At 52.1% G+C, this 24,047-nt stretch overlaps 1 protein-coding gene across 3 annotated transcripts in view; it reads right to left on the bottom strand.

Moving 5' to 3' along the window:
- The window catches only part of LMO1 (LIM domain only 1), a 41,883-nt gene that overhangs the window by 3,618 nt on the left and 14,218 nt on the right, over positions 1-24,047 (bottom strand). For all 3 annotated transcript variants that reach the window (XM_061380492.1, XM_061380493.1, XM_061440879.1), the window contains one exon: positions 874-1,087. In XM_061380492.1, the coding sequence (XP_061236476.1) occupies positions 874-1,087 (214 nt within the window). The remainder of the gene's footprint in view (positions 1-873; positions 1,088-24,047) is intronic.

Raw genomic sequence — 24,047 nt, 5'->3', positions numbered from 1 at the left:
GATAATCGCACCCTCCCCCGCAACAAGCCCAGTCCTGAGTAGAGAGAGCCCCAAGAAACCCTGGGCACGACCTACTAATTAATGCGATGGGCCTTCCTTCCCCGCAAGGCCCGGCCACCACCCAGCAGCCTGCATGGGAGCCAAATGCAGATGCTGGGTCTAAGCCAAGGCCCCTGCTTGGTGGCCTCCTTCCAGCCTTGCTGATGTCATAGATGGCCTAAGGGAGGGTTAACTGGGGGAGGCAGCCCCAGGGAATAGGATGCAGGTTGTAGGGGAGGGGTGGGTTGGAACTCTGAAGAATGCAAGGTGGGGAAGTGTTGGTATTTTCACTGTCTACAGAAGAGTAAACTGAGGCTGGGGAAAGAGGCACAGAACAAGTTTAAACCCAGGTTTTTAAGCTCCAACATCAGTGGCTCTTCCAGGGTCTGGTTACCTACCAGACTCTGCAGGCATGGGGGTGTCTAATCCCAGGGCCCACCTGGAAGATGGGGAGCTGGGCCCTGGGGAGATTGAGGAGGAAACCAGCAGGCCAGGGGGGCCCAGGGAAGTTGGAACTCCCCTACTTGCTCCTGGAAGCTCCTTCACCGCATCCCTTCCTCGATTCCAGGGACAGGGTGGGTCAGAAGCGCCTGGCAAAGGCAGACGCAGAACCACGTTGGTGCCCTTGGGAGGCTCCTCTTGGATGCCCGATGGTTAGAGACAGGCCCGCCCTGGACAAGTGCTGGGCACTGAGTCCCAGGGGCAGGGCAGGGGCCGGGATGTGCGTAGACTGGGTATGGGGGCTGAAGCAGGGCAGAGCAGTGCCAGCCGTGGAGAAGAGGGCTCTCGGGCTGGCAGGGCCGGGGTGCGTACGGGGCGGGGGAGGCTGCCCACCTCAGGTAGTCACGCCGGCACAGGATGAGGTTGGCCTTGGTGTAGAGCGTGGAGCCCACCTCGCCCAGGCGGCAGTCACAGCAGGCGCACTTGAGGCAGTCCTCGTGCCAGTACTGGTCTAGCGCCTTCAGCAGGTAGCGGTCCTTGATCTTGCGGTTGCAGCCCGCACAGCCCTTCTGCTTCCCCTTGGGCTGGACGGAGAGCATCGGCACACCTGTGGATGGACAGACAGATGGACATGGTGGGCGCTGTGGCTCAGGACATGTCCCTCTGCTTCTTTCTGCTGCCCCGTCCCAGGATCCTTCCCTGTCTCCTTGGCAACCACCTCTCCTGGCCTTGGGTCCCACGCTGTGGGGCTGCAAGGCACAGCCTCCTCCCCTGGCCCATGAAGGTCCCTCCAGAAGCTGCAGGAGCCCCAAGTCTGCTCAGCCGCAGGCATACAACCAGCCCCAGGGCCCAGCCCCCCCGAGTCACCCCTCTCCATCCAGCCACTGTCCCCTGTGCTGTGTGACCCACCATACACCCGAGGCCTCCTCGGGAAGCCCCATCTCATCAGCTCTTCCAGCAGCCCTGGGAAGCTCGTCATGGGCTTGGGTTCCACTAGGACTCCTAGATTTGTTTGCCACCTCAGGACGTCCTCACACTGCAGTGTGCTTTTCATTTTAACTGGACACATCAGATTAAAGCCTCTTGGTTTTGGGGGTGTCAAGAAGAAAGTGGGGTGCTCCTGTGATACTCCTGGGGGCACAGGAGTTCTGGAGCTCCTGGCTGGTGTTGGGGAGACAGCTGGCGCTGGCCTTGTTGGCGGCCTCCCTAGGAATGTTTCTGCATGTGTGCCTGCTCAGTTGCTAAGTCGTGTCCAACTCTGTGATCCTGTGGACTGTAGCCCGCCGGGTTCCTCTGTCCATGGGATTCTCCAGGCAAGAATACTGGAGTGGGTTGCCATTTCCTGTTCCAGTGGAACTTCCTGACCCAGGGATCAAACCTGTGTCTCCTGCATCTCCTGAATTGGCAGGCTGATTCCTGCTGGGCCACCTGGGCAGCCCCCAGGAATGTTTCTAGCTGGATTCAAACTTCCTACCTGCCCTAGCCTGAGGAAGGGGAGTTTCAGTGCCTCTGCATCCTTGCTCGTCCTACCAAAGTAAGAATCTTGGAGACTCTGGCCAGCTCCCAGGGTCCATATGAACTTCCCGGCATACAAGAAGATGGTGAGTACAGAGGACAGGAATCTCAGCATGGCCTTGCCTGGAGGAGGGGCAGACCACCCAGCAGCAAGCAAGTGCACTCACACGCAACCTGCGTACACTGGTACCGCATGCAGTGGGCTTGTATGTGCACAGAGGCATGGCTCCTAGGGCCCCAGCCATGAGGCCGCAGGGAGGGGAGGTTGAGAAGGAGGTGGGGGCAGATGTCCCCAGGTGACCTGGGCATCCATGCGGGGCCCTGAGGCTCGGGTGTGGTGAAATCCAGGCTTGGATGGAAATGCGGGGAGTCTCAGAGATAGGCTGGACAGCGGGGTTGCCTGTGACACCTGTCTAAGAGCCCCTCACAGTGGTGGTGGGGGTAGGGGGTGTTCCTTCCCTGACTAGAGCACTGCTGGGCTGAGGGGTCGCCTCTGGAGGGAAAAGCCCACTTCTTCCTGCCCCCTCGGTTTTCCAACAAGCCCCTGAAGGCTCCCTCTTCCTGGGCCCATCTCCTCCAAAGGACCTGCGTACTCTCCAGGCTCTGGGTTCAGTTCCAGTTCCAGGGCACCCCTCCTCTCGGCCCTCCCCCTCACTGCACGCCCCCCCCCCAGCCACCAACCATTCCCTTCCTTCCTCCAAAGGTGACCCTTCCTCATGCTTCAGGAGAGAAGTAGCTTCCAAAGGACTTCAGTCTCAGAGTCCACAGAGGTCCAGTCAGACGGGCCCCCGGAGTTCTTACAGGCAAATGCTCTCATTCCACAGGTGGGGAAACTGAGACCCAGATAGGTCAAACGGCTCACGTAAGCCCCGCATCACGTTGGCCCCAGGGGTCCTGCGTCCCGGATCACGTAAGCCCCGCATCAAGTTGGCCCCAGGGGTCCTGCGTCCCTCCTGTGCTCTTCTCGCCCCGCTGCCTCCTCTGGGAGAGGGGGCAGCCCTGGAGAACCCAGGATCAGCCAGACAGGCGAGGGCAGTGTGGAGGCCGACCAGGCTTCCTGTGCTGGGCTCCTCCCTCCCCCAGTCCCCGCAGGGCCCATCTGTTAGCTGGGAAGTCCGTTGCCTCATTTCCTTAATGCAGCTCTAAAGGTTAATTGGTCTGAGAGAGTGATGGGGCTCAGGTTGGCTGCGTCCTCAGGCCTGCCTGCGTCTCCGCTGACAGGGGCCAGCCCGGTCACAGAACTCTGAGGAGCCCAGAGAGGCTGGCTGGGGAGCAGACAGGTCCGTGAGCTAAGGGGGGCCCAGGGGGCCCTTCCAAGGCCTGGCCTACAGGGAGCAAGTGCGGGAGGGATTCAAAGAGCTGGGTGTGGGAAGGTCTGGGGGCTCCCGGGGGCAAAACTGTCCCTGGGGCCTGTGGAGGGAGAGCCAGCCAGCATAGCTATGCATATAAATTCCAGCTTGGAAAACCCCAGGCGAAGTCTCTATCCAGTCTCCCTAAGGCTGATTTCCCCTTCGTTCCCCTAGGCTGGCAGCAGGCCTGGCTCCCTTCCCAGACATGCTGGGCCCTCCCGGGGCTCTACACTTGTGCTTTCACTGCTGTGGGGTTTGGGGGTGGCTGGAACTTCCTTACTCAGGGGATATATCTGGCCCACTAAATTATACCCCCAAATGAAGGGGGATCCCAGTACTAGGAGTGTCTGTCCTGTTCCATATTCCATCTGGCTTGACTCCTGGAGAGGCTAAGCCTGCAGTGCTATAGACCACATGGTAGCTGGTAATTCTATCGATGCTGGGACGGGGCACCTAGAGGACCCAGGGAGGTTATGGGGAGTGAACCCACATGCTGCCCCAGGTCCCCAGCCTGGCATAAGGTGGGGGCTCTGGAAGGCCTGAACACCCCACTCCAGGCAGGCTGCTTATCTGGACACTGCTTTCTGGGCCCTGGAGAACTCTAAAGAAGACATGTAGCTCCTGTTAGTGTCTGACGTCCACTGAGACACGGAACATTAGGGTCAGCCTGGCCGAGGAGGTCCCAGAGCATCTGGGGACTTTGCGCTTTCTTTGCCTAGAAAGTCTGAGGTCCTGGGAGAAGTCTGACTCACCCCTCCCTTCTTTAGGAAGCACTCACGCTATTTGCTCTCCCTGGGCTGGTCCAGGAGACTTGAAAACACCCCTGGCAAGGTGAAAGGGCTTTAAGGAGAACATCTATGGTCCCTTTTTCCCCAGATGGAGCAAGATGCTCCCCAGAGGGTCCAGGCTCTTCATCCCTGTCCTGCCTCCCCAGCCCCCTTCCAGCCTGCCAGTCGGCCCTGCAGACACCTCTCCTCTCCCTCCTTCCCTCCCCTGCCCGGCTCTGGGAGCTGAGCCTCAGGCCATGCACTTTCCATTAAGGAGATAGCATCCTTTTGCTGAAGTCCATTTGGGATCCATTTTAGTGTTATCTAAAAATCAAATCTACATGGTAATCCTTTTAATGTACTCCTGACTTTAGAAAAAAACAGCTTTGCGCTCCTTCGGGAAAGGTTTTAAAGCATTACCCAGTAATTACTACTCACCCATGAAAACACTGATATTTTACAATGGATGGTGTTTGCCCCTGCGTGTGCGTGCAGGCTCACGCTCAGACACACACACACACACACATACACATGGGACCCAATAAAATAAACTAATTCACTCAGCTCGAGTGTTCCCCTAAATCTTGGGGTGTGCAGGGAGATATTTGACGGGAGATGAGCCCAACCCTTACCCTATCCCTACGCTGGTCAGGCTGAATCCCTGGGCGGGCCGATGCAGGAAGAAGGCTGGCTCCCAGTCTGACTCATTCGGCTGCCAGACACTAACCCTCAGCTCTTTAATCTGGGGAAAAGCCAGACAGTCCGGGTGACCAGAAGGGACTGCCAGAGGTCATTCAGCTCTTCCCACACCCCACAGAGTGGTCTGCCAGGCCACACCCAAGTCCTCAGCAACTCTTGCCACCTACCCCCGGCCAGCCTGCCCCTCAGATCGGACTTTTCCAAAGTGCCAAGGCCACCGGCTCCTGGGCCCACCCATGCCTCTAGTTTGGAGAGCAGGCTAAGCCCAGCTGTGGAGCACTCTCTCCGCTCCTAGTGATCTCAAGGGCCGGTCCGCCTCCCCAGAATGGCATCCCCATTCAGCCCCGGGTCACTCCACATTATGCTCTGTGGCTCCCCTGCTGGAAGCCACTGTGGCCACCACCCAGAACTCCACCTGGTATTTGAGGCCCCCCCACTGCCTGGCTCTGCTGGTTCCGCTCCCTGCAGAATTCAGGAATAACATTCCCTTTCCATCCTGCAAATGGAGTTCGTCTGCTTCTGGCCCAGAGCCTTCCTTTCACTATTGCTCCAGGAAGAACAATGCCTGGTCCTGCCCACCCCACTCTTTCCCAAACGTCAGAGTCAGCAGTGGAGCTGAGGCTAAGAGCCTAGACCCTGAACTGAGAAAGCCTGCTTTCCAGTCTGGGAACTGTCCTAAGTCACTGGAGGGCCTGGTGCAAATCCCTTTACCTTTCCGTCATCTGTGAAATGGGGCCATACCAGTTTCCTTCCACCAGGTTGTGGTGAGGACTGAATAAGGTTCTTCATAGGAAGCCCCAGCCCAGAGTCTGGCCACTGGCTGCGACTGACAAATAGGAGCCTATTGTCAACATGCACCCTGGGAAGTCTTCCCTGTTCTGACACTTGTTTTCTTGCTCTTTAACTTTTTATTTTGTCAACACTTCAAACTTCCAGGTTTTGCAAGAACAGAAAGAATTCCTGTATGTTCTTTACACCAAACCTCTAAATATGAACTTTTTAAACCATATTTACTTTATCCTTCCCTGTTTATCTATGCAGCTACCTCCTTCCCTCCTTCCCTTCCTATAATTCTTTTCCTGACTCAGGGGAGAGTTGGTTTCAGTAATGAAGCCCCTGCACCCCTTAAAACTTTGGTGTGATTTCCTAATAGAAAGGACAGTCTCTCACGTGACTCCAGTACAATGATCAAAGCCAGAAAATTACCACTGATCTAATACTATTATCCATCCATTCAGATTTCATCAGTTCCCCCAATAATATCTTTTACAGGAAAATAAAAGTCTGGATCATGCATTTCATTCAGTCGTCAAGTTCAGTCTACTTGAATCTGAAAGAATTCCTAAGCCCTTCTTTGTGTTTCAAGACACTAGCATCTTTGAAGAGTACAGGCCAGTTATTACGGAGTTTCCTTCAATTTGGTTTTATCTGACACCTTTGACTATATGACCTTAACTGCTCTGTGGTTCTTTGTTATAAAACGAATATGAGAATAGCACTCCTAGAGCTTCGGTGAGGAATCCAGGAGCTAATCCACGTGAAGTGCTCTGGACTAACCGAACCTGGCAGTCCAGAGCTAGCCCTGATTAGTGTCAGCCCATTCAGCACGTGGGGAAGAATGACATTAGTCACAGCTCCATCTCAGGGCCCTGCAACCCGTGATGGACACATTTTGAGGAGGATCACTTGATTTGAACGTGCCACCATGGTTAAAGTCATACAGGCGCTGACTAGAGTCGAGCCTTACCCAAAGGATTGTCTAGTGGCCACTGCAAACGTGTATAGGAGGAGGTCAGCCGCATCCATCTGACAGGCAGCTTCAGGGACCAGTCGGGAGCAGATGGGGGCTGTGGCAGCTCAAGGGGTGACAGCTCAGGGCAGGTCCCTCTGGCTGCCCTGGGAGGCCTGGGACACAGGCAGGTGTGGGCTTGGGATTTCTCGTCATCGCCCCATATGCCTCGGTACTGTTTCAAAACCACATTCACACAGCACAACACAGCTGCCCAGCACAGAGCTAGGCCTCCCTTTCTCACCCGAGGGGCCAGCAGGGAGCCAGGGCTGGACTCTCCTGGGGGCTAAGGGTATTCTGGAGGGAGATATCTATGATTGAATACTTAGCAGTGCTCGCCTCCCAACTGCCTTATGGGACGGTACCCTGATTATTTTCATTTTATTATTTTTCACACACCACGTGGACCCCATTCCTGTCCACTGTTGACACCTTTGCCTCCCTTGAAATTGTCCTCAGCTCTGTTGGTGGTGTGGGGCACCCGCTCCTGCAGCAGACCGACGGAGCGGGGGCTTCATGGACCAGCACCCATCTGGTCTCCTGTGCAAGCCCTGGTCTTGATCCTGGATAAGTCATTGCGTCTCTCAAGGCCTGTTGGTCTCCCCACCTGTGCGGTGGGAATGACTCTAGCATGTACTTCCAGGATGTCCTCAGGCACATGTAGGATAACACCTGGCATTAAATGCACCTCTCCTCACAGAAACTAGCAAATGCCTGTGAAGATGAAAGCAATTTTCATTTTAACAATGGGAAAACTGAGGCACTGGAAAGGTTGTGACTTGTCGTAGGTCATACAGAGCTGGGATTTGAAGCTCAGCAGCCTGTCTTCAGGATTCATCTGCTCTGATGTCGGGCTGGGCATGGCTCACCTAGAGCTGCTAGCAGACCCAGGAGGCAGACATCACAGAGGTCAGGAGACACAGAAGGTACGCAGATGCAGGTCACACCTGCAAACATACATAGCTGCACACAGACTTCCACATGCACATGTAATCGCACACTTGCAAACTAGATCCATAAGAGGCTGGGCCACATCTGCTTACTCTCCCCAGAACGTTATTCCAGGCTCTGGCACAGTGCGAGCATTGGTAGGTGCTCAGTAAATCACATGAAAAGACAACCCCTGCATCCAAGCACGTGCACGCATGGGTGTCACGTAAATATACACACATACGCTCGAGTGGTCATATGATCGTTGACTGTCTTTTTACAAAACAACATATCAGGACTTCCCAGGTGGCGCAGTGGATAAGAATCCACCTGCCAATGCAGAGGACATGGGTTCGGTCCCTGGACCAGGAAGATTCCACGCTGTGGAGCAACTACACCCGTGTGCCACAACTACTAAACTCCGCATGCCCCAGGGCCCGCAAGAGTAGCCCCACGCTCCACAACTACAGAAAGCCCTCGTGCACCAATGAAGACCCAGTGCAGCCACAGATAAATAAAATTATTTTAAAAAAAAACCCACAACATATCCAAAAAGTGGACTGTAGCTCAAAATCAAGCTCTGATTTGAACAAAACCCACAAGTAAGAAGCCTAGTGCTCGGTTCTCAATACCACATTCCCCAGGAAATGGAGGTGCACGAGCCCTGAGGTTTTGCCCACACGGACCCATGTGAAGCGGCTGACATTATCCAGAAGAGATCAGTCTACAATCATCATACCCACGTCAGCTGCCAGAGGCTAGGGTCTGGGTCCCTGCCACCTGCAAGGTGCCTGTACCCAGCAGCGTCCACACCTGGACCTGGAACTGCAACGTAGGATCCCAAACACAGCCAGCCAGCGGCCCCTCCTCAGCATCAATCCCGTTTAATAAGGAAATTTGAAAGTGTAATCTAATTCTGCAGAATCTCTTTAAATCTCGTTTTCTCAGAAGTAACTTCATTTCACACGGACACATCCAGCCTTGTGCGAAGGCCTCCATTTCACACCAGTTTTATCTCCACAATTTCTCGTCTGACTGCACTCCTATCCCAGGGCCTTGCCATGCGCCAGGCGAGGCCTGAACTAATAGCATTTCCTACTCATTTGGACTCAAAAGCCAATGAGAACAACTGTTGAAGCACGCGGCTACAGCCACCTAGAGCACACTCATCACCACCTCTGTGCGCACACCCCCTTACAGGCAGGCGGCTGCGCACTGGGTTCGATGAGGGAGGGATGTGGGGCTCCCGTGACCTCCAACTCCCCGTGGTGGGGGCTCGGTTCCTGGGATGCCAGACAGTGCAGTGGGGGGACTGACCCCTTTGACTCTGGAGGAGAGGAAGGCCATGTAGACCATGACAGTGGTCCACACAGAGAGATGGACTCAGCTGACTCCATCACTCCCCAGCCCAGGCTCAATATATTCACCTGCTAAGTGAGGACAGCCTACTTTAAAGGATTATTTAGAGTATTAAATTAGATAATGGACATGAAATGCTTATAACAACATTTAACAAAGTAGCTTTAAAAAAGTCAGCTAAGAAAACTTACGTACATCTGACGACCCAACAATTCTCTTCCTAAGTATGCACCCAAAGAGTGAGAGTTTATGTCTACCAAAAGAGATGCACAAGGATGTTCCCAGCAGTTCTCAATAGCTCCAAACTGGAGACTGCACAGATGTCCATCAACAGTAAAATGGATACTAAATTATGCTATGATTATACAATGGAATAGTACACAACCATGACAAGGAATGGATCACCAGTATACACAACAACATGGATGAATAAGACAGTATAATGTGGCACAAAAGAAGCGAGACAGAAAGGCACACTGCGTCACTCCATTTGTATGAACTTCCCAAACAGAAAGCCGACCCATGGTGATCAACGTCAGAATGATGGCGTGTATCATCACCTGTCAGGAGACGTGAGGAAGCCTGCCGAGGGCCTGAAAATGTCCTTTATCTTGATCCTGGTGGTGTGTGAATGGGGGCACACATATGGAAAACGTCACTGAACAGCTGAGACTTGGGCCTTTTACTGCATATACATGATACCTGAGCAACAACAAAAAACTAAGAAGGCCCCTCAGTTGGGACTTTATATGTCTTTTCATAAAACCCACCATTTACCCACCATTCACTACCTCTGTTGTCTCAGTGAATCCTCATTTTTACCCCGAGGCACTAAATGATTAACTCACTCAACAGGCCCAGAGAGGTTCAGGCTGTTACCCAAGGTCAAACAGCTGGAAGGTGGGAGGGCAAGGATAGGAGCCCCAGCCTGCCAGATTCCCAGGATCAAGTTCTCACCCCTGCACACATCCCATGGCCTCCCTGAACAGCCCAGGTGAAGAAGGCTTGCTGGAGCAGCTTCTGGGTTCTCCTGTGCAGCCTGAACAGGGGTAACTCTAGGGTGGGACTCTGGGGGCAAGCTTAGAGCAGGGTCTGGACTAAGAGCAGGAGGAGTGACGGGCAGGGCACTGTGCCCAGGCTCTGGCGTGTCACAGGCTTCTCAGGCGTTGGTCCTTCAGAAGCTGTGGCTGCTATAGGGTCTAGACAGGGCTTCTGGCCGGGCCAGCAAGGGGATGTGGACTGCAATCTAAGGACAGAGATGATTCAGTGGCTGGAAAGGGAGCAGAAAGGCTGTGTGGAGGCAGGGATGAGATGTTTGCCCTGCGGCCTTAAGAAAGACGAAGAAGCTTCACTGGGGAGGGCTGAGCTGTGAGAGGACAGACAGCTGGCGGCTCCGGACCCAGAGCTACAATGGTTGGGGGAGCCTCAGTCCATAGCCAGGAGCTTCGTGTGAATGAGATGATTGGGGAAGCGGGGCCTGGAGAGGGGCCTAGGTAAGAAATTTAAAGGGGTCCAGCAACACTTGCTTTCTCTAAAGTGCCAAGTGCCTCTGGGTCTCCACAGTCCACCACAGTAGAGGCTGAAGGAAAGCACTGTCCAGTCCTGTCCCAAACATCTGCAGCCACGGTGGGTGCATTTGACCTCATGATAACACTCCACAATGAATGCCTACTACAGCCAAATGCTTTAGACTCCTTAACGCTCATCCTGCTCATGACCCCAAGGTCAGGGAAATCACAATCCTGCCCAAGGCGACCTGTGAGCGGCGGAGCAGGGCTTTGGACACAGGCTGCTGGCCAGGAAGTGCCCCACCCCCTCCCTGCTCTTTCCAGAGGCAGCATCGCATCATTTTTTTCCTAAGCAACAGGGAAAGTGAACTTCTGCTTGGACCCGATCTGGGCCTGGCCAAAAGAAGGCGGCTCTGAAACACCCCCCTGCAGGGACGCACCAGGGCAGGATGGGCCCCTGGTCCCCGGGTCCCCCAAGGGAGCCACTTTCTGTGCCGGAATCCGAAAGCAGCTGGCACTTCTGCAGTGGGTTCTGGTGGAGGCAAACCTCCTGAGGTATGGTGCGTCTGGAAGCCTGAGCCCACGGGGACCTTCCAGCGGAGGGAGATAACACCACATGGGTCCTCGCTACAGAGGGAAGCCGGACCCAGCATAGCCTGCTGTCAGGCAACAGCTTTAGGGAACCCAGTAGAGAACTTGAAGGGGAGCACCGAGAGACATGGGAGCAGCTGCAGACAGAATCTAGGGGCACTTTGAAACATCAGAAGCTGCATGGGGAATGATGCCTAAGTTAACTGCGTACTTATCTGCAGTGCGTGCCCCTCCAGCATGGGTGAAGGCCTTCTCTTCTCATCTTTGGGAAGCTCCAGATACATCTAGGAAGCAACAGATCCAAAATAGGGCTCTAGGTCTCCTCCCTCAAACCTGTATCCTTACCCAGGCTTCCGTTCACAGTCCTAACACCATCATCCATCCTGGTGCTCGGGGTATAAACTCAGAGTCATCCTCAGATCTTCCATCATCCTCATTCCTCTCCCCTGCTTGGTCTGTATCCCATCTCACCTACTTTGTTCCACTTCCAGAACCACCACCATCTTTCACCACACTACTAGCTAAAGCCCCCCACCAGCTGCTGCTTCTGTTCGTATCTATAACCCAACTTCAAATAGCAGCTGGAGAAATCTTTCAGAACAAAGTAGGTCAGGTCTCTGCTCAGCTTGAAACCCTTCCTCAGCTTCCAGGGGGCTTGGAATATCACCCACACTTTTCATCAAACCCATGATATCCTTGTGTGGTCTGGTCTCTGCCCCTCCACCCCCAATGAGCTTTAGCCAGAGTCCAGCTCTCCCTCCTGCCTCAGGGCCTTTGTACCTGCTGTTTCTCCCTTGCCAGAACACCCTTCCCGCTTCTTTATGAGGTTGGTTGACTCCTTCTCATCTTTTGGCTTCAGCTTAAATGTTATCTGCTTAGAGAGGCCAGCCTTGATCTCTTGATTTCCTTATTTAAATGACTCCTTGGTCATTTCCTTCTGAGTTTTCACCACAATTTGTAATTGTTTTTACTTTTTAGTGATTTTACCTAAGAAAAATGTTTGGTCTCTTATCATAAGACTGTAAGTGCCATGAAGACCTGGGAGTTCTGTCTTACTCACCACTGTGTCTCCAGCACTGAACCCCACAGTGATCACTTTTTAACCATCAGTTCAGTTAATGAATGAAGAGACTGAACAGAATCTATGCAGATATTACTGACCAGAGTCTGCTAGGCCAAGTGGGCTGATGCAGATAGGCAGGCTCCCCAGAGATGGGTGTTTTCATCAGGCTTGGTGCTGAATCACACACCTGGAGCTATGTAGCTCAAAGAAACAAGCACAGATGCAACTGCAGCAGTGCCTGGCCTGCCACTCTCTGGAATTTGAATAGGCCCACCCCAGGGCTCTAGCTGAGAAATGACTGCTCTTGTGCAAACACTGGATTGGCCAAAAAAGTTCCTTTGGGTTTTCCCGTATAATCTTCCCGTATAATCTTAAGGAAAAATCGAACGAACTTTTTGGCCAACCCAATATAAACCCTCTACCTTTTAGATAAAGGGGCACCAATCCTGTCCTTCAGCCCTGCAGACCCATGAGGAATGAAGCCCCCTCCCCTCCTCAGTGCATCTGAAAGTGAAAGTATCAGTAGCTCAGTCACGTCTGACTCTTTGTGACCCCACGGACCTGGCTCCTCAGTCCATGGAATTCTTCAGGCAAGAATACTGGAATGGGTTGCCACTCCCTTCTCCAGGGGATCTTCCCCAACCCAGGGCTTGAACCTGGGTCTCCTGCATTGCAGGCCTCTTGAGTAAATACTCCCTCCCAACTCTTGTGCTGGGGTGGAGGCCTGGAGCTCAGGCATCTGTGTAATCTTGGCAGTTCAGTCTTTCCCTTTGTGTTTGCGGCCGGGGCACCCCTCCCCTGGCACACAATCCCACAGCTGCCCTCTCGAGGGTCCTTTGAGCTTAAAGATATAACCACTACTCCCTCCCTGCCTAGTCTGAACCTCTCGGGGGAAGCAGAAGGAAAAAGCCCCTGAAGTTTGCTACAGAAAACCCCCAGGTCCAAGCCTCTCTCTATCTGCAGCTCCCTCAAGCCCCATCCCATCCTGGTCTGTTGCAGCCAGCCCCCAGTCACTTGGCAGGATGCTGCTTGGAGCTGCATAATTGTGGGTACTAGCGGAGAAACGTCTGGAAGCTGAATTCCCCAGAAGGCAACTCAGCTGCTCCCTGGGCACCGGCAAAGCCCGCGTCACCCATCTAATGAAACAGGGCTCCCAAGGGGCCTGCAATCTCCACAGAGGAGGAGGAGGGCACGGACTCTCAGACGAGTCTCAATTTCACAGCATCAGAGACGCGAGCACCAACGCGCTGAACCAGAAAACGAGAGTCTGGCAGGAGCTGCAGGCACACCGTGAGAGCCAGGGGATCGGAGATTAGGGCCCTTCAAAATCAATTTTGAATTCAAACTTTTAAATGCGTTCTCTAGATGCCACGAGGGGACCCTCCAGGCAGGCTTGGCCTAGCCAGCTGCTGGGTCCTGCTTGCTTCCTGGAGCAGCCAGGGCCCATCTGCTAGCCCCCGGGCTGGGTGAGGGAGGAGAGGGTAAGGAGGCTGGGAGGGAGACCCCAGAAGTGGGAGAAGCCTCTTAGGTGCCAGTAGCCCCAGCACGGCTCCTGGGGTGCCTGGCTGAGGTGCCATCCTGGGGCCTTCTGTTGAGGCCTAGGGGGCTGCTCCTCCCTCCTTTGTAGACCTCAGTGAAAAGAACTGAAGGCAAGGCCCACGTGAGCCAGATCCCCACAAACCCCTAACCTGGTTGAGGAGGCTCGTGGGGTCCCAGTGGAGGAAGCTGCTAAGAACACGAGCAGTGGAGTCAGACAGGCAGGAATTTGTATCTCAGACATTTGTATCTCAGACCAGCCATGGGTTCCCAGGGAGAAGGTGTTGGTTCAGAAGTGAATTTCCCTTCCAGAAACCTGGTGGGAGGAAGCCTGCTGTGCGGGCCTGGGCGTGCAGGCCCTGGGAAGCAAGAGTAGTCTGAAGCCTCCCAGTGCAAAGGGAGAGTAAGCGTGACTAGGAAGCTGGACTGCTGGGAACGCCAGGGTGGAGGCAGGCTGCACTGAGGCATGGGGTCTGCAGCCAGGGAGCTGACAGTCACCCTGCCTGCCACCCGTCAGGCCGTGTGGGGCATGCTGAGCACCATCCTGGCCCTGCACTGGAAGGGGATGGGACTCAGGGGGCAGCGGGCCACAGCTGGAAACCAAGCAGAACAGACTGCTCCAGCCAAACTTAGGAGGAGGCCCCTGGGCCTGCAGGATAAGGGCCTTGGGGATACTTGCAGGCAGAGTAGGCTCCTAGGAGCCCCTGCTCTGCCTGGGGCCCTGCTCAGGCATATTCATTCCTCCAAGCAGACGATCATCCCACCACTGATGCCTTCCATCTCTGGGTGGGGAAGCTGGTCCACGACAAGCCTGTCTGACCTCAGTGACTCACCGCCCCTGCCCCTCAGTTTTCCAAACCTGAGGCTAAGCCCTCAACTGGAAGCCACACTGAAAGAGACATAAACACGAGCGACTGTGAGCCACTCTTCCACTGAGAGGCACCGGGAGGGCAGCCCCCTTCTGGAATGAGCAGCCCTGCAGAAGGGCTGGGGTCACCAGACCACTTGCAGGCGAGGAGGCAGGAATGCCCCAACCCCTCCCACCCTCTGTCTTGGGAGTGGGCTGCCTGCTCTGTGAGGAAATTACAACATGGGCCTGGGTAATGCTCCTTTTAGTTACAGCATAAACTGCGGCAATAAAGCGTACCTGGGGAATGTTTAGAGAAAGCACTAATGATTTCTTCCCCAGTGGTTAATAAATTCACTTCCAGATCAATTTGTTCGCGATAGAGCCTGGCGAGCGGAACCCGCGCGGCGGGCACAGCCGACTGTGTCTTTTTCAGTATAAATGATTTATTACAATGATTAGCGGCACATAAACAATTTAAAATACAACGCTAATTAGTTTGGGGAAGAAAGGAGGGGAAAAGCCACCCTGCCTCTCTCCCCATTATGTTCTACTTCCCTAAGTGTGTACTTTTTAATTAAATCCAAATGTCACAATAAATTTAAAGTGTTTTATTACCATTCAGGCTAACTAAGGCAGTCATGCAAGCCCCCATCTCAGGCATCATGGGCGAGGCTGGGGGTGAGGGCTGAGGGTGCAGCAGGGCCTATCTACAAGCTCTCCTAGAGACGGGAGGTTTTGGTGAAACCCCTGGAAACCCCTCCTGCTTTCTGGCAGCCCCAGGCTGGAGAACGCTGGCAGAGCGCACCTCCTCTCAGCTTCCTGGCCAGCCCAAGCGATGTCTCCTCCCCAACACCGGCTCTGAACAGCCCAGAATCCACCCATTTCTCCTCACAGGTCCCACAGCACTCCGCACCCTCCCCAAGCCCTGTTCAAGTGTTCTAGCACCTGCCTCACATCGTGCTTGGCATTTCCTATACATCTTACCACATTCTCCTTCTAGTGCTCTGAGTAGTAGTTACTGCTTCAGTTTGGTGGATGGGGAAATTGAGGCTCAGAGGGGTGGAGTAATTTATCCAAAGTCACACAGCTAAAAAGCAGACTCTTGACAAATCCTAGAGTAGCATTTTGCCTTAGAGCCCACGTCTTGCCACGTCTGGGGCCTGACTTCCCAGCACGCAGGATGGGGACGGGATCGTGATGGCTGCTCAGACAGGGATCTCCCTCGCATAACACCCTGCTGTGCCCAGAGACACAGGCGAAACGGGAGTTCAGGCCAGGGACCTGGACCCTGATGAGTCTGGGTTCAAGTTCAGGTTTTGCCATGAATCCACAATGTAAACTCAGTCAAGTCCTTCAGCCTCTCTGAGCTTCAGCATTCCCATCAGCAGAACTCGAGTAATAATACCCAAACTGCAGGGCCAAAGGAGCAAAGCAGCTAAAGTAAGAGGAGTGTTCTGCAATCCTGGACACGCTATGTAAGTAGTAATTACTAACAACAGCTCTTGAAGTGAGCAAAGAGCCATAACAAATCCCACTTCACTGATCAGAAAACTGAAGCCAGCAGTTGAAAAGGACTGACCCAAGGTCCTGCTGAACCTTGGGTGCTCAGAGGACCAGGCTGCAGGCAACCTCCTTTCCAAAAACTCAGACAGCCAAGGATGGTTTATCTTCTCAACATTCTTGTACTGTTTATTCAAAGTCAAAAACAAATATCCCTAAACATAGAATTACCATATGACTCAGCAATTCTACTCCTAAATATATACCCAAGAAAAATGAAAACATATGTCCACACAGAAACTTGTATATGAATGTTCATGGTAGCATAATTCACAATAGCTAAAAAGTAAAAACAATTCCAATGCCCATCAACTGATGTATGGATAAATAAAATGTGATATACACAGATAATGGAATATTATTTGGCAATGAAAAGAAATGAAGTATTGAGACATGCTACAACATGATGAACCTTGGAAACACTATGATAGGAAAGAAGTCAGCCACAAAGACCACAACTTGTCTGATTCCATTTGTATGAAATATCCAGAATAGGCCAATCCATAGAGACAGAAAGTAAATCAGTGGTTGCCAGAGAGGAGGGGAATGGGGAGTGACTGCTAATGGATATGGAGCTTCTTTTTCGGGTGATGAAAATGTTCTTGAATTAGATAATGGTGATGGCTGCATCACTCTAAATACACTGAGATGCACATTTTTAAAAGGTTAATTTTGTGGCATTCAAATTATTCTCAGTAAAGCTGTTATAAAGGAAAGCAAAACAAACAACAAAACAAATATTCCTTTGAGAACAAGAGAAAACAGTTCATAAAAAGTAAATTCTGGGGTCAGGAGAGGGGTCCTGGGAGGTCTAACAGCCAGCCCTCAGCCGGGATCACCCTGTCTCATAACAGCTACCCCATAGGGAAGGGCTTCAGATCACCCTCCCCACCCCTACCGGCTCCCTCCTCAGTACTCCCATCCAGAAATCTGATTGTGCCCTCTCTTTCCAGCCCTGCTCCCTAGGCAGCATCACTCTCCTCTGACTCCCTGAGTGTGTCCACTCCTACACTTGCGTTTTGTCTCCCTAGAGCTCTCTGTTGAAATTTCTCCATCCTCTGAGGCTATCATCCCACCTACAAACAACATACTCATGGAGGGGGGTCCCTTTTCCAGACCCTGAGCTTGTCCTACATCAGGTATCACAAGTTACAGCACAGGCACTATGACTAGGATCGGAGTGAGGTCCTACAGGTCCCCAGCCAAGGTTCAGTAAGGAGTGCTACCCTATCTCAGGGCCTGAGTCTCCCCTAGGCGGGGTGTACAAGCTCAGATCCAGGCCACAAAGGCCAGGAAGGAAGGCGACTAGGCTGCCTTGGGGTCAAATGAAAACTGCTGGAGGGAGAGAGTACAGTGCCCAGGCCAGGGCAGCACTCTTTGTGGCTAATCTGAGAAGGTGACTCAAGAAGATGAAGCACGTGATCAGCAGAGGGAGCCAGGCCCACTGTGGCAGGGTGCACCTAGCCGCCCCTGAATCTGGGGCCTGGACTGATGCTCTTGGGGTTTCTCTCTTCTTGGGGGAGGGAATCTGAAGCCTTTACCCTGGAAGGGAAGGCAGAGCATCTGGAAAGTGGGCCATAGGGAGAAGACTGCAGCCAGGGTGGAATGGTCTGGGTGGCTAGGCCCTGGGCAGCCAGGCAGGAGCTGTGCTGCACAGAGGCCCTGAGGGACAGCTCATTGCAGAGCCAGGGCCTTACGCTGGGCTCACCATGGAAGTGCCCTCAGACACAGGTTCTGATCTTCTCAGGCCAGTCATACTCTCATATAATCAGGAGGTGGGCCGTATTAGACATGGATAAGGGTAGAGGGACTTGGCTGTTTCCCAGAATCAGGAGTTTTTTTAAATTTTATTTTATTTGGCTGCACTTCATTGCTGCACTTGGGTTTTCTCTAGTTGTGGCAAGTGAAGGGCTACGCTCTAGTTGTGATGCACAGGCTTCTCACTGCGGTAGCTTCTCTTGTGCAGAGCACGGGCTCTAGGGAGCCCAAGCTCAGTAGGTGTGGAGCACGGGCTTGGCTGCCCTACGGCATGTGGGATCTTCCTGAATCAGTGATTGAACCCGTGTCCCCTGCATTAGCAGGTGAATTCTTAAGCACTAGATCACCAGGGAAGTCCAGGAGCTTTCATGGAAGCCAGTCTGAGAGAGGAAACAGGCCCAGAGCTGTGAAGGCCATGAAACACTTTACAGAAGGATCAAATGAGATTCTGGGAGCTGGGACGTGGGTAGCTGGTTTGGCTGGACTTGCTGCTCCCCTGCCCTGGTGTGCTCCCACCTGCCTCAGGCCAAGGGCTTCAGCTCACTCCTTTGAAGCCTGGAAAGCCAGAAGCTTGGTCCAATCATGGAGCAGCCACAGAAGAGAGCACAGAGAGCAGGGAGCCTCAGGCCAAGGCTGGGCAGGGTCAGCAGGAGCCTCCAGGACAAAAGTGGATAAGGACAGGCTTGCAGTTGAGGACTCTGTCTGCCTTCCCTGGGGCTCAACTCTGGAAACTCAAGCCTTGCTACTGGTAGTAGAAATGTTCTAGGCAAGATCTTGACCACCAGGAGACTACAGAGATTCCCTCACATTCCCAAGGCCACAGTTCTAGCCACTCCCTCCACCATTTCTTTCCAGGACTTCAACTGCCTCCAGTCTGACCATCTAGTCCCCGATCTCCACCCCACCCACCCACAGGCCCAGAATGACTCTTGGAAGGAAGGGAACTGCAGGAAGGAGCAGAGGGCTGTCTACGGCTGGAGGGGTTAGGGAGTGGTCATCCTATAAAATTCAAAACAAAGAACACTTCCCTCCTACGTCATGGCTGGTTTTTTTCTGCCCCTAGTTTTATCCCCTCCAAATATCCTCCAAATTGGGGAAGGAGTACATCAAGGCTGTATATTGCCACCCTGTTTATTTAACTTATATACAGAGTATATCATGAGAAATGCCAGGCTGGATGAAGCACAAGCTGGAATCAAGACTGCTGGGAGAAATATCAATAACCTCGCATATGCAGATGACACCACCCTTATGGCAGAAAGTGAAGAGGAACTAAAAAGTCTCCTGATAAAAGTGAAAGAGAGTGAAAAAGCTGGCTTAAAACTCAACATTCAAAAAACTAAGATCATGGCATTCTGTCCCATCATTTCATGGCAAATAGATGGGGAAACAGTGGAAACAGTGACAGACTATTTTCTTGGGCTGAAAAATTACTGCAGATGGTCCTTGGAAGAAAAGCTATGACCAACCCAGACAGCATATTAAAAAGCAGAGACATCACTTTGCTGACAAAGGTCCATCTAGTCAAAGCTATGGTTTTTTCAGTAGTCATGTATGGATGTGAGAGTTGGAACATAAAAAAGGCTAAGTGCCAAAGAATTGATGCTTTTGAACTGTGGTGTTGGAGAACTCTTGAGAGTCCCTTGGACTGCAAGGAGATCAAACCAGTCAATCCTAAAGGAAATCAGTCCTGAATATTCATTGGAAGGACTGATGCTGAAGCTGAAGCTCCAATACTTTGGCCACCTGATGTGAAGAACAGACTTATTGGAAAAGATCCTGTTGCTGGGAAAGATTGAAGGAAGGAGAAGGGGAGAACCGAGGATGAAATGGTTGGATGGCATCACCAACTCAATGGACATGAGTTTGAGCAGGCTCTGGGAGTTGGTGATGGGCAGGGAAGCCTGATGTGCTGCAGTCCACGGAGTCTCAGAGTCTGACACGACTGAGTGAACTGAAAGAACTGAGTAGATATAACAGTAATATATCTTTGTCTTTGTCTCAGGTTCCTGGCACTGAACTCCTATAAACCTTGCAATTTCCTGAGTGATGGGAGTATCTTTTGTTATTCATAAGGAGTCCCTACTGAGTACGTCTGAGTTTATACTAATGAGGTGACTTAGGGTGGGGCCCCTAGATAGCCTCAGGCTGGGGATGGTCACCAGAAAGACCTTATGATTAGATGGTCAGAACTTTCTGCCTCACCCACTGACCTCCAGGAAAGGCTGGGAGGTGGCTAGTGATGAAGCTCTATACAGAGTCCTGAACAAGATTTGATGAGCTCTGGGTTGGTGAACATGTTCACATATTAGGAGGGTGATGCATGCCAATATTCAGGAAATCAGTCCTGAATATTCATTGGAAGGACTGATGCTGAAGCTGGATGAAAGCTGCTATGCTTGGGACCCTACAGACCTCACTCTATGTGCTTCTTCATCCACCTGCTCATCTGTATCCTTTATCATCTCCTTAGAGCAAACTGGTAAATGTAAGGAAATGCTTTCCTGAGCTTTGTGAGCCATTCTAGGAGATCATCTCACCTGAGGAAGGGTGTTGGAGAAGGAAATGGCAACCCACTCCAGTGTTTTTGCCTGGAGAATCCCAGGGACGGGGGAGCCTGGTGGGCTGCCATCTATGGGGTCGCACAGAGTTGGACACAACTGAAGTAACTTAGCAGCAGCAGAGGAGGGGTGTAGGGAACCCTGATTGTTAGCATGTTGGTCTGAAGTACAGGTGACACCTGGACTTGAGATTGGCTTCTGAAGTGAAGGCAGTCTTGTGGGAATGAGCCCTGGACCTGTGGGATCTGACGTCACCTCTGGGTAGGTAGATGTCAGAATTGAGTTAAATTTGTAGGACACCCAGTAGGTGACCACTGAGAAGTGGAGGATTGGTTGGTGGTTTTGGAAAACATTCCAGAGTAGCCTAAATGATCTTAATAAAATGAAAATCTGCCCTCTCTCTGGGATAAAGGAATTTTTCATTCTGTCTGCTCATCGCCTGCCTTCCTTTACCTGCTAACTCATTCATCCACAGGTCATGCAACAAATATTTACTAAGCATCTACTACTAGGGGCTAGCCCCTAACAGCTATATGTTAATAAGCATTATATTTTGATGATAGTTCATCAAGAAAGTAGTTCTTAATGAGCTTCATTAAGTCAGTTTGATTTGACTCAATCAAAATTGCCTTGATCAATTTTCTATTCATTAGTGTTAAACCATTTCTTTCTCCATTTTATTATATTGGAATTATTCTCATTGGGATAAATTATTCTTAAATTCTTAAGTGACTATGTGGCTCATGATCAGTTTGGGGCTCACATCAAATCTTTCAAATTAGAACTTTCATTGTTGCCGAGGATTTTTTTTTTTGTAGTAATTACTTAATACCAGAAAATATTTCCTGAGCCAACTTTGGCAGGTCTAAATTCTATCAGGAAGATTTGGTTCTTCTGTCAATTTTTAGTCAATAACATATTTTGCCAGGTGCAGTCTTAACTGTTGCCAGTTTTGCTTTGTGTTAATTATTTCAACCAATTTAGGCTTTTTCCTGGATTATTTTTTTCTTTACATTTTCAATAATACTAATGAGATGTTATTCTTGTGTAAAACGCATATTTTAGCACTGATCTGATAAAGCATTCTGAGGATCAAAGAGTAGTGTGAAAACATCCTAAGGGGAAAAAAGGCAGGTCAAAACATCATACTCTGTACTTGGGCTGAGTACTAAGCGGGACCTGTGCCCAAGTTAGCCCCGCCCACTGTCCTCTGCTCCTTGGGAGCCCTAAGCCCTGCCGGGATGCCTGGAAACTGGGGAGCAGCTTCTGGCTGGCATGAGAATGGCCGCCTGCAAGAGATTGCCTCTGGTCAACAGGCAAAGAGATGAGGTTCAGCCCTGATGTCCCATCCCAGGTTGCAGGCAGCCTCTGCTGGTCCCCAGACTTTTCTACTCAGAAAGTATCAGCTGAATATCTCAGTGTCAGCAAAGAATTATTAATGGATGCTTCTTGGTGCATTCATACCCCCACCCCCCAACCACTGATAAAAGGACATAATTGACCAGGGTCCTCTCAGGTCTGAAGCTGGGACAGGCTCACTGGCCTCCAGGCTTTAGGCCTATTTCAAAAGTCCCCTCTGTCTCCTAGTTGAGCTCTGCCTGGGAAGAGCCAGGGATGGGATTGTCCACCTGACCAAGTGTGGAGGGTTGGAGGCCACAAATGCTTTCACCTGGGATCTCTACTTCTCCTGACCCCGGGAGACGAAAGAAGGACACAGCAACATCAATGGGGTGGTGTCTCTCTCCTGGTCTTGGCCTCACCCCAACTGCTTTCCACCAGGGGTCTCGTCTCCATGCATGGTATAGCTTGGGCATCAAGCAGCCAGCAACCCTGGAAACATAAATGGCAAAACCCCAGAGAGGGGAAGAGGCCTGCCCAGGGACATACTGTGAGTTGGTGGCAGAGCCAGGTGGAGGAGGCATGAATTTTGGTCTCCATCCTGTGCCCCAGCCCACAGGAGAGTCTCCTTCAGCCCTGTTCACAGGTAAAACTGCTGAGGTGGCCTCTGCCCAGGCCACCTCAAAGACGCCAGCTCCACCTGGCCTGAGCAGAGCGGGCAAGGGGCTGAGGCCCTCAGTCCCACTGCTGTGGGGAGGTTGCCACAGGAAGGAATGACCCTTATCTCCTCCGAGAGAAGAGAGGCCCTGGAGTAACAGACAAGTGCTCTGCAAGCCTGCCCTCTCTGGGCATAACCCTCTCCTCTGCAAAATGGGACTAATGCTGAGTTCCAGCCTCCTGGAGGCGCTGTGAAGATGAAATGAAAGGTGCTGGGACATCTGTGTCCTTCCCTGGTGTGAGGTGATGCAGGGAACAGAGGTGCTGGGCCTCCTGGGGATAGAGGTGAGTCACTGTCTCTGGGGGCAGCTAAGCTGTTGGACACCTGGGGCCTGAGATGCTATTCTGGAGGCTGACAACTCACAAGCAGTAGGAAGCTTCTTAAGATTGTCCCAGCGATCCTCTGGCTTCCCAGGTAACTCAGTGGGTAAAGAATCCACCTGCCTGCCAGTGCAGAAGTCTCAGGAGATGCAGGTTCAATTCTGGGTTGGGAAGATCCCCTGGAGGAGAGCATGGCAACCCACTCCAGTATTTTTGACTGGAGGATCCCACAGACAGAGGAGCTTGGTGGGCTGCAGTCCCTGGGGTCACAAAGCGCTGAACAGACTGAAGCAACTGAGCACACAGGCGTGCAATGATCCTCTGCACCCTGTGTAGCCCCACCCCCCACCCACTTCCTTGAGTATGAGCTGGACCTAGAGACTTGCTCCCAAGGAAGAAAATACAGCAAAAGTGATGGAATGTCACATCTGTGATTAGATGTGTCACATTTTATAAAAGACTGTGACTTTCTGCTTGCTAGCAGACATTCTCCCTTGGTGGCTTCAAGGAAGCAAGCTGCTCTAGTGGAGAAAGCCATGAGGCATGGAACTGAAGGCAGGCTTTGGCCATCCTTCAGTGGAGAATGGAGGCCCTCAGTCCAGCAGCCCACAAGGAATTGAATCCCACCAACAACCACATGCAGAGAAGGCAATGGCACCCCACTCCAGTACTCTTGCCTGGAAAATCCCATGGGCAGAGGAGCCTGGTAGGCTGCAGTCCATGGGGTCATTAAGAGTCAGACACGACTGAGCAACTTCACTTTCACTTTTCACTTTCATGCATTGGAGAAGGAAATGGCAACCCACTCCAGTGTTCTTGCCTGGAGAATCTCAGGGACGGGGTCACACAGAGTCGGACACAACTGAAGCGACTTAGCAGCAGCAGCAGCAGCAGCAACAACCACGAGTGAACTTGAAAGCTCATTCCCCTGGATGAATCTTCAGATGAGACCACAGTCCCAGCTAGTGCCTTGATTATTATGACAGACCCTGAGCAGAAGACCCAGCTAAGTACCTGGACTCCTGACCTACAGACACTGTGAGATTAAAAAGTGGGTGCTTTTTTAAGCTGCTAAATTGTGAAATAATTTGTTACACAGCAAGAGATAACTAACACACCACCACACTGGTGGATACACGCAGGACAGGAAGGACCTTTCCTCAGGCCAGAGAGAGGGGGCCTGTGTACAGATCTCTGCCCTACAATCTTTGTTGTTGTGAGCTTCCTGGAGCCCCATTCTTGCTGTGTAGTATGGAGAGTTCGGAGGACAGAGAACACCCTCTAGCTTGCTGCAGCCGATTCCCTGTTCTCCGCTGTGCAGACCAGGAAAGTGGGTGGGGCTGACCCACTTCCTTG

Source organism: Bos javanicus, chromosome 15 (assembly GCF_032452875.1).
Source record: "Bos javanicus breed banteng chromosome 15, ARS-OSU_banteng_1.0, whole genome shotgun sequence".
Taxonomy (NCBI): Eukaryota; Metazoa; Chordata; class Mammalia; order Artiodactyla; family Bovidae; genus Bos; species Bos javanicus.
The sequence above is the reverse complement of the archived record's forward strand: the minus strand, read 5'-3'. Positions and strand labels throughout refer to the sequence as shown.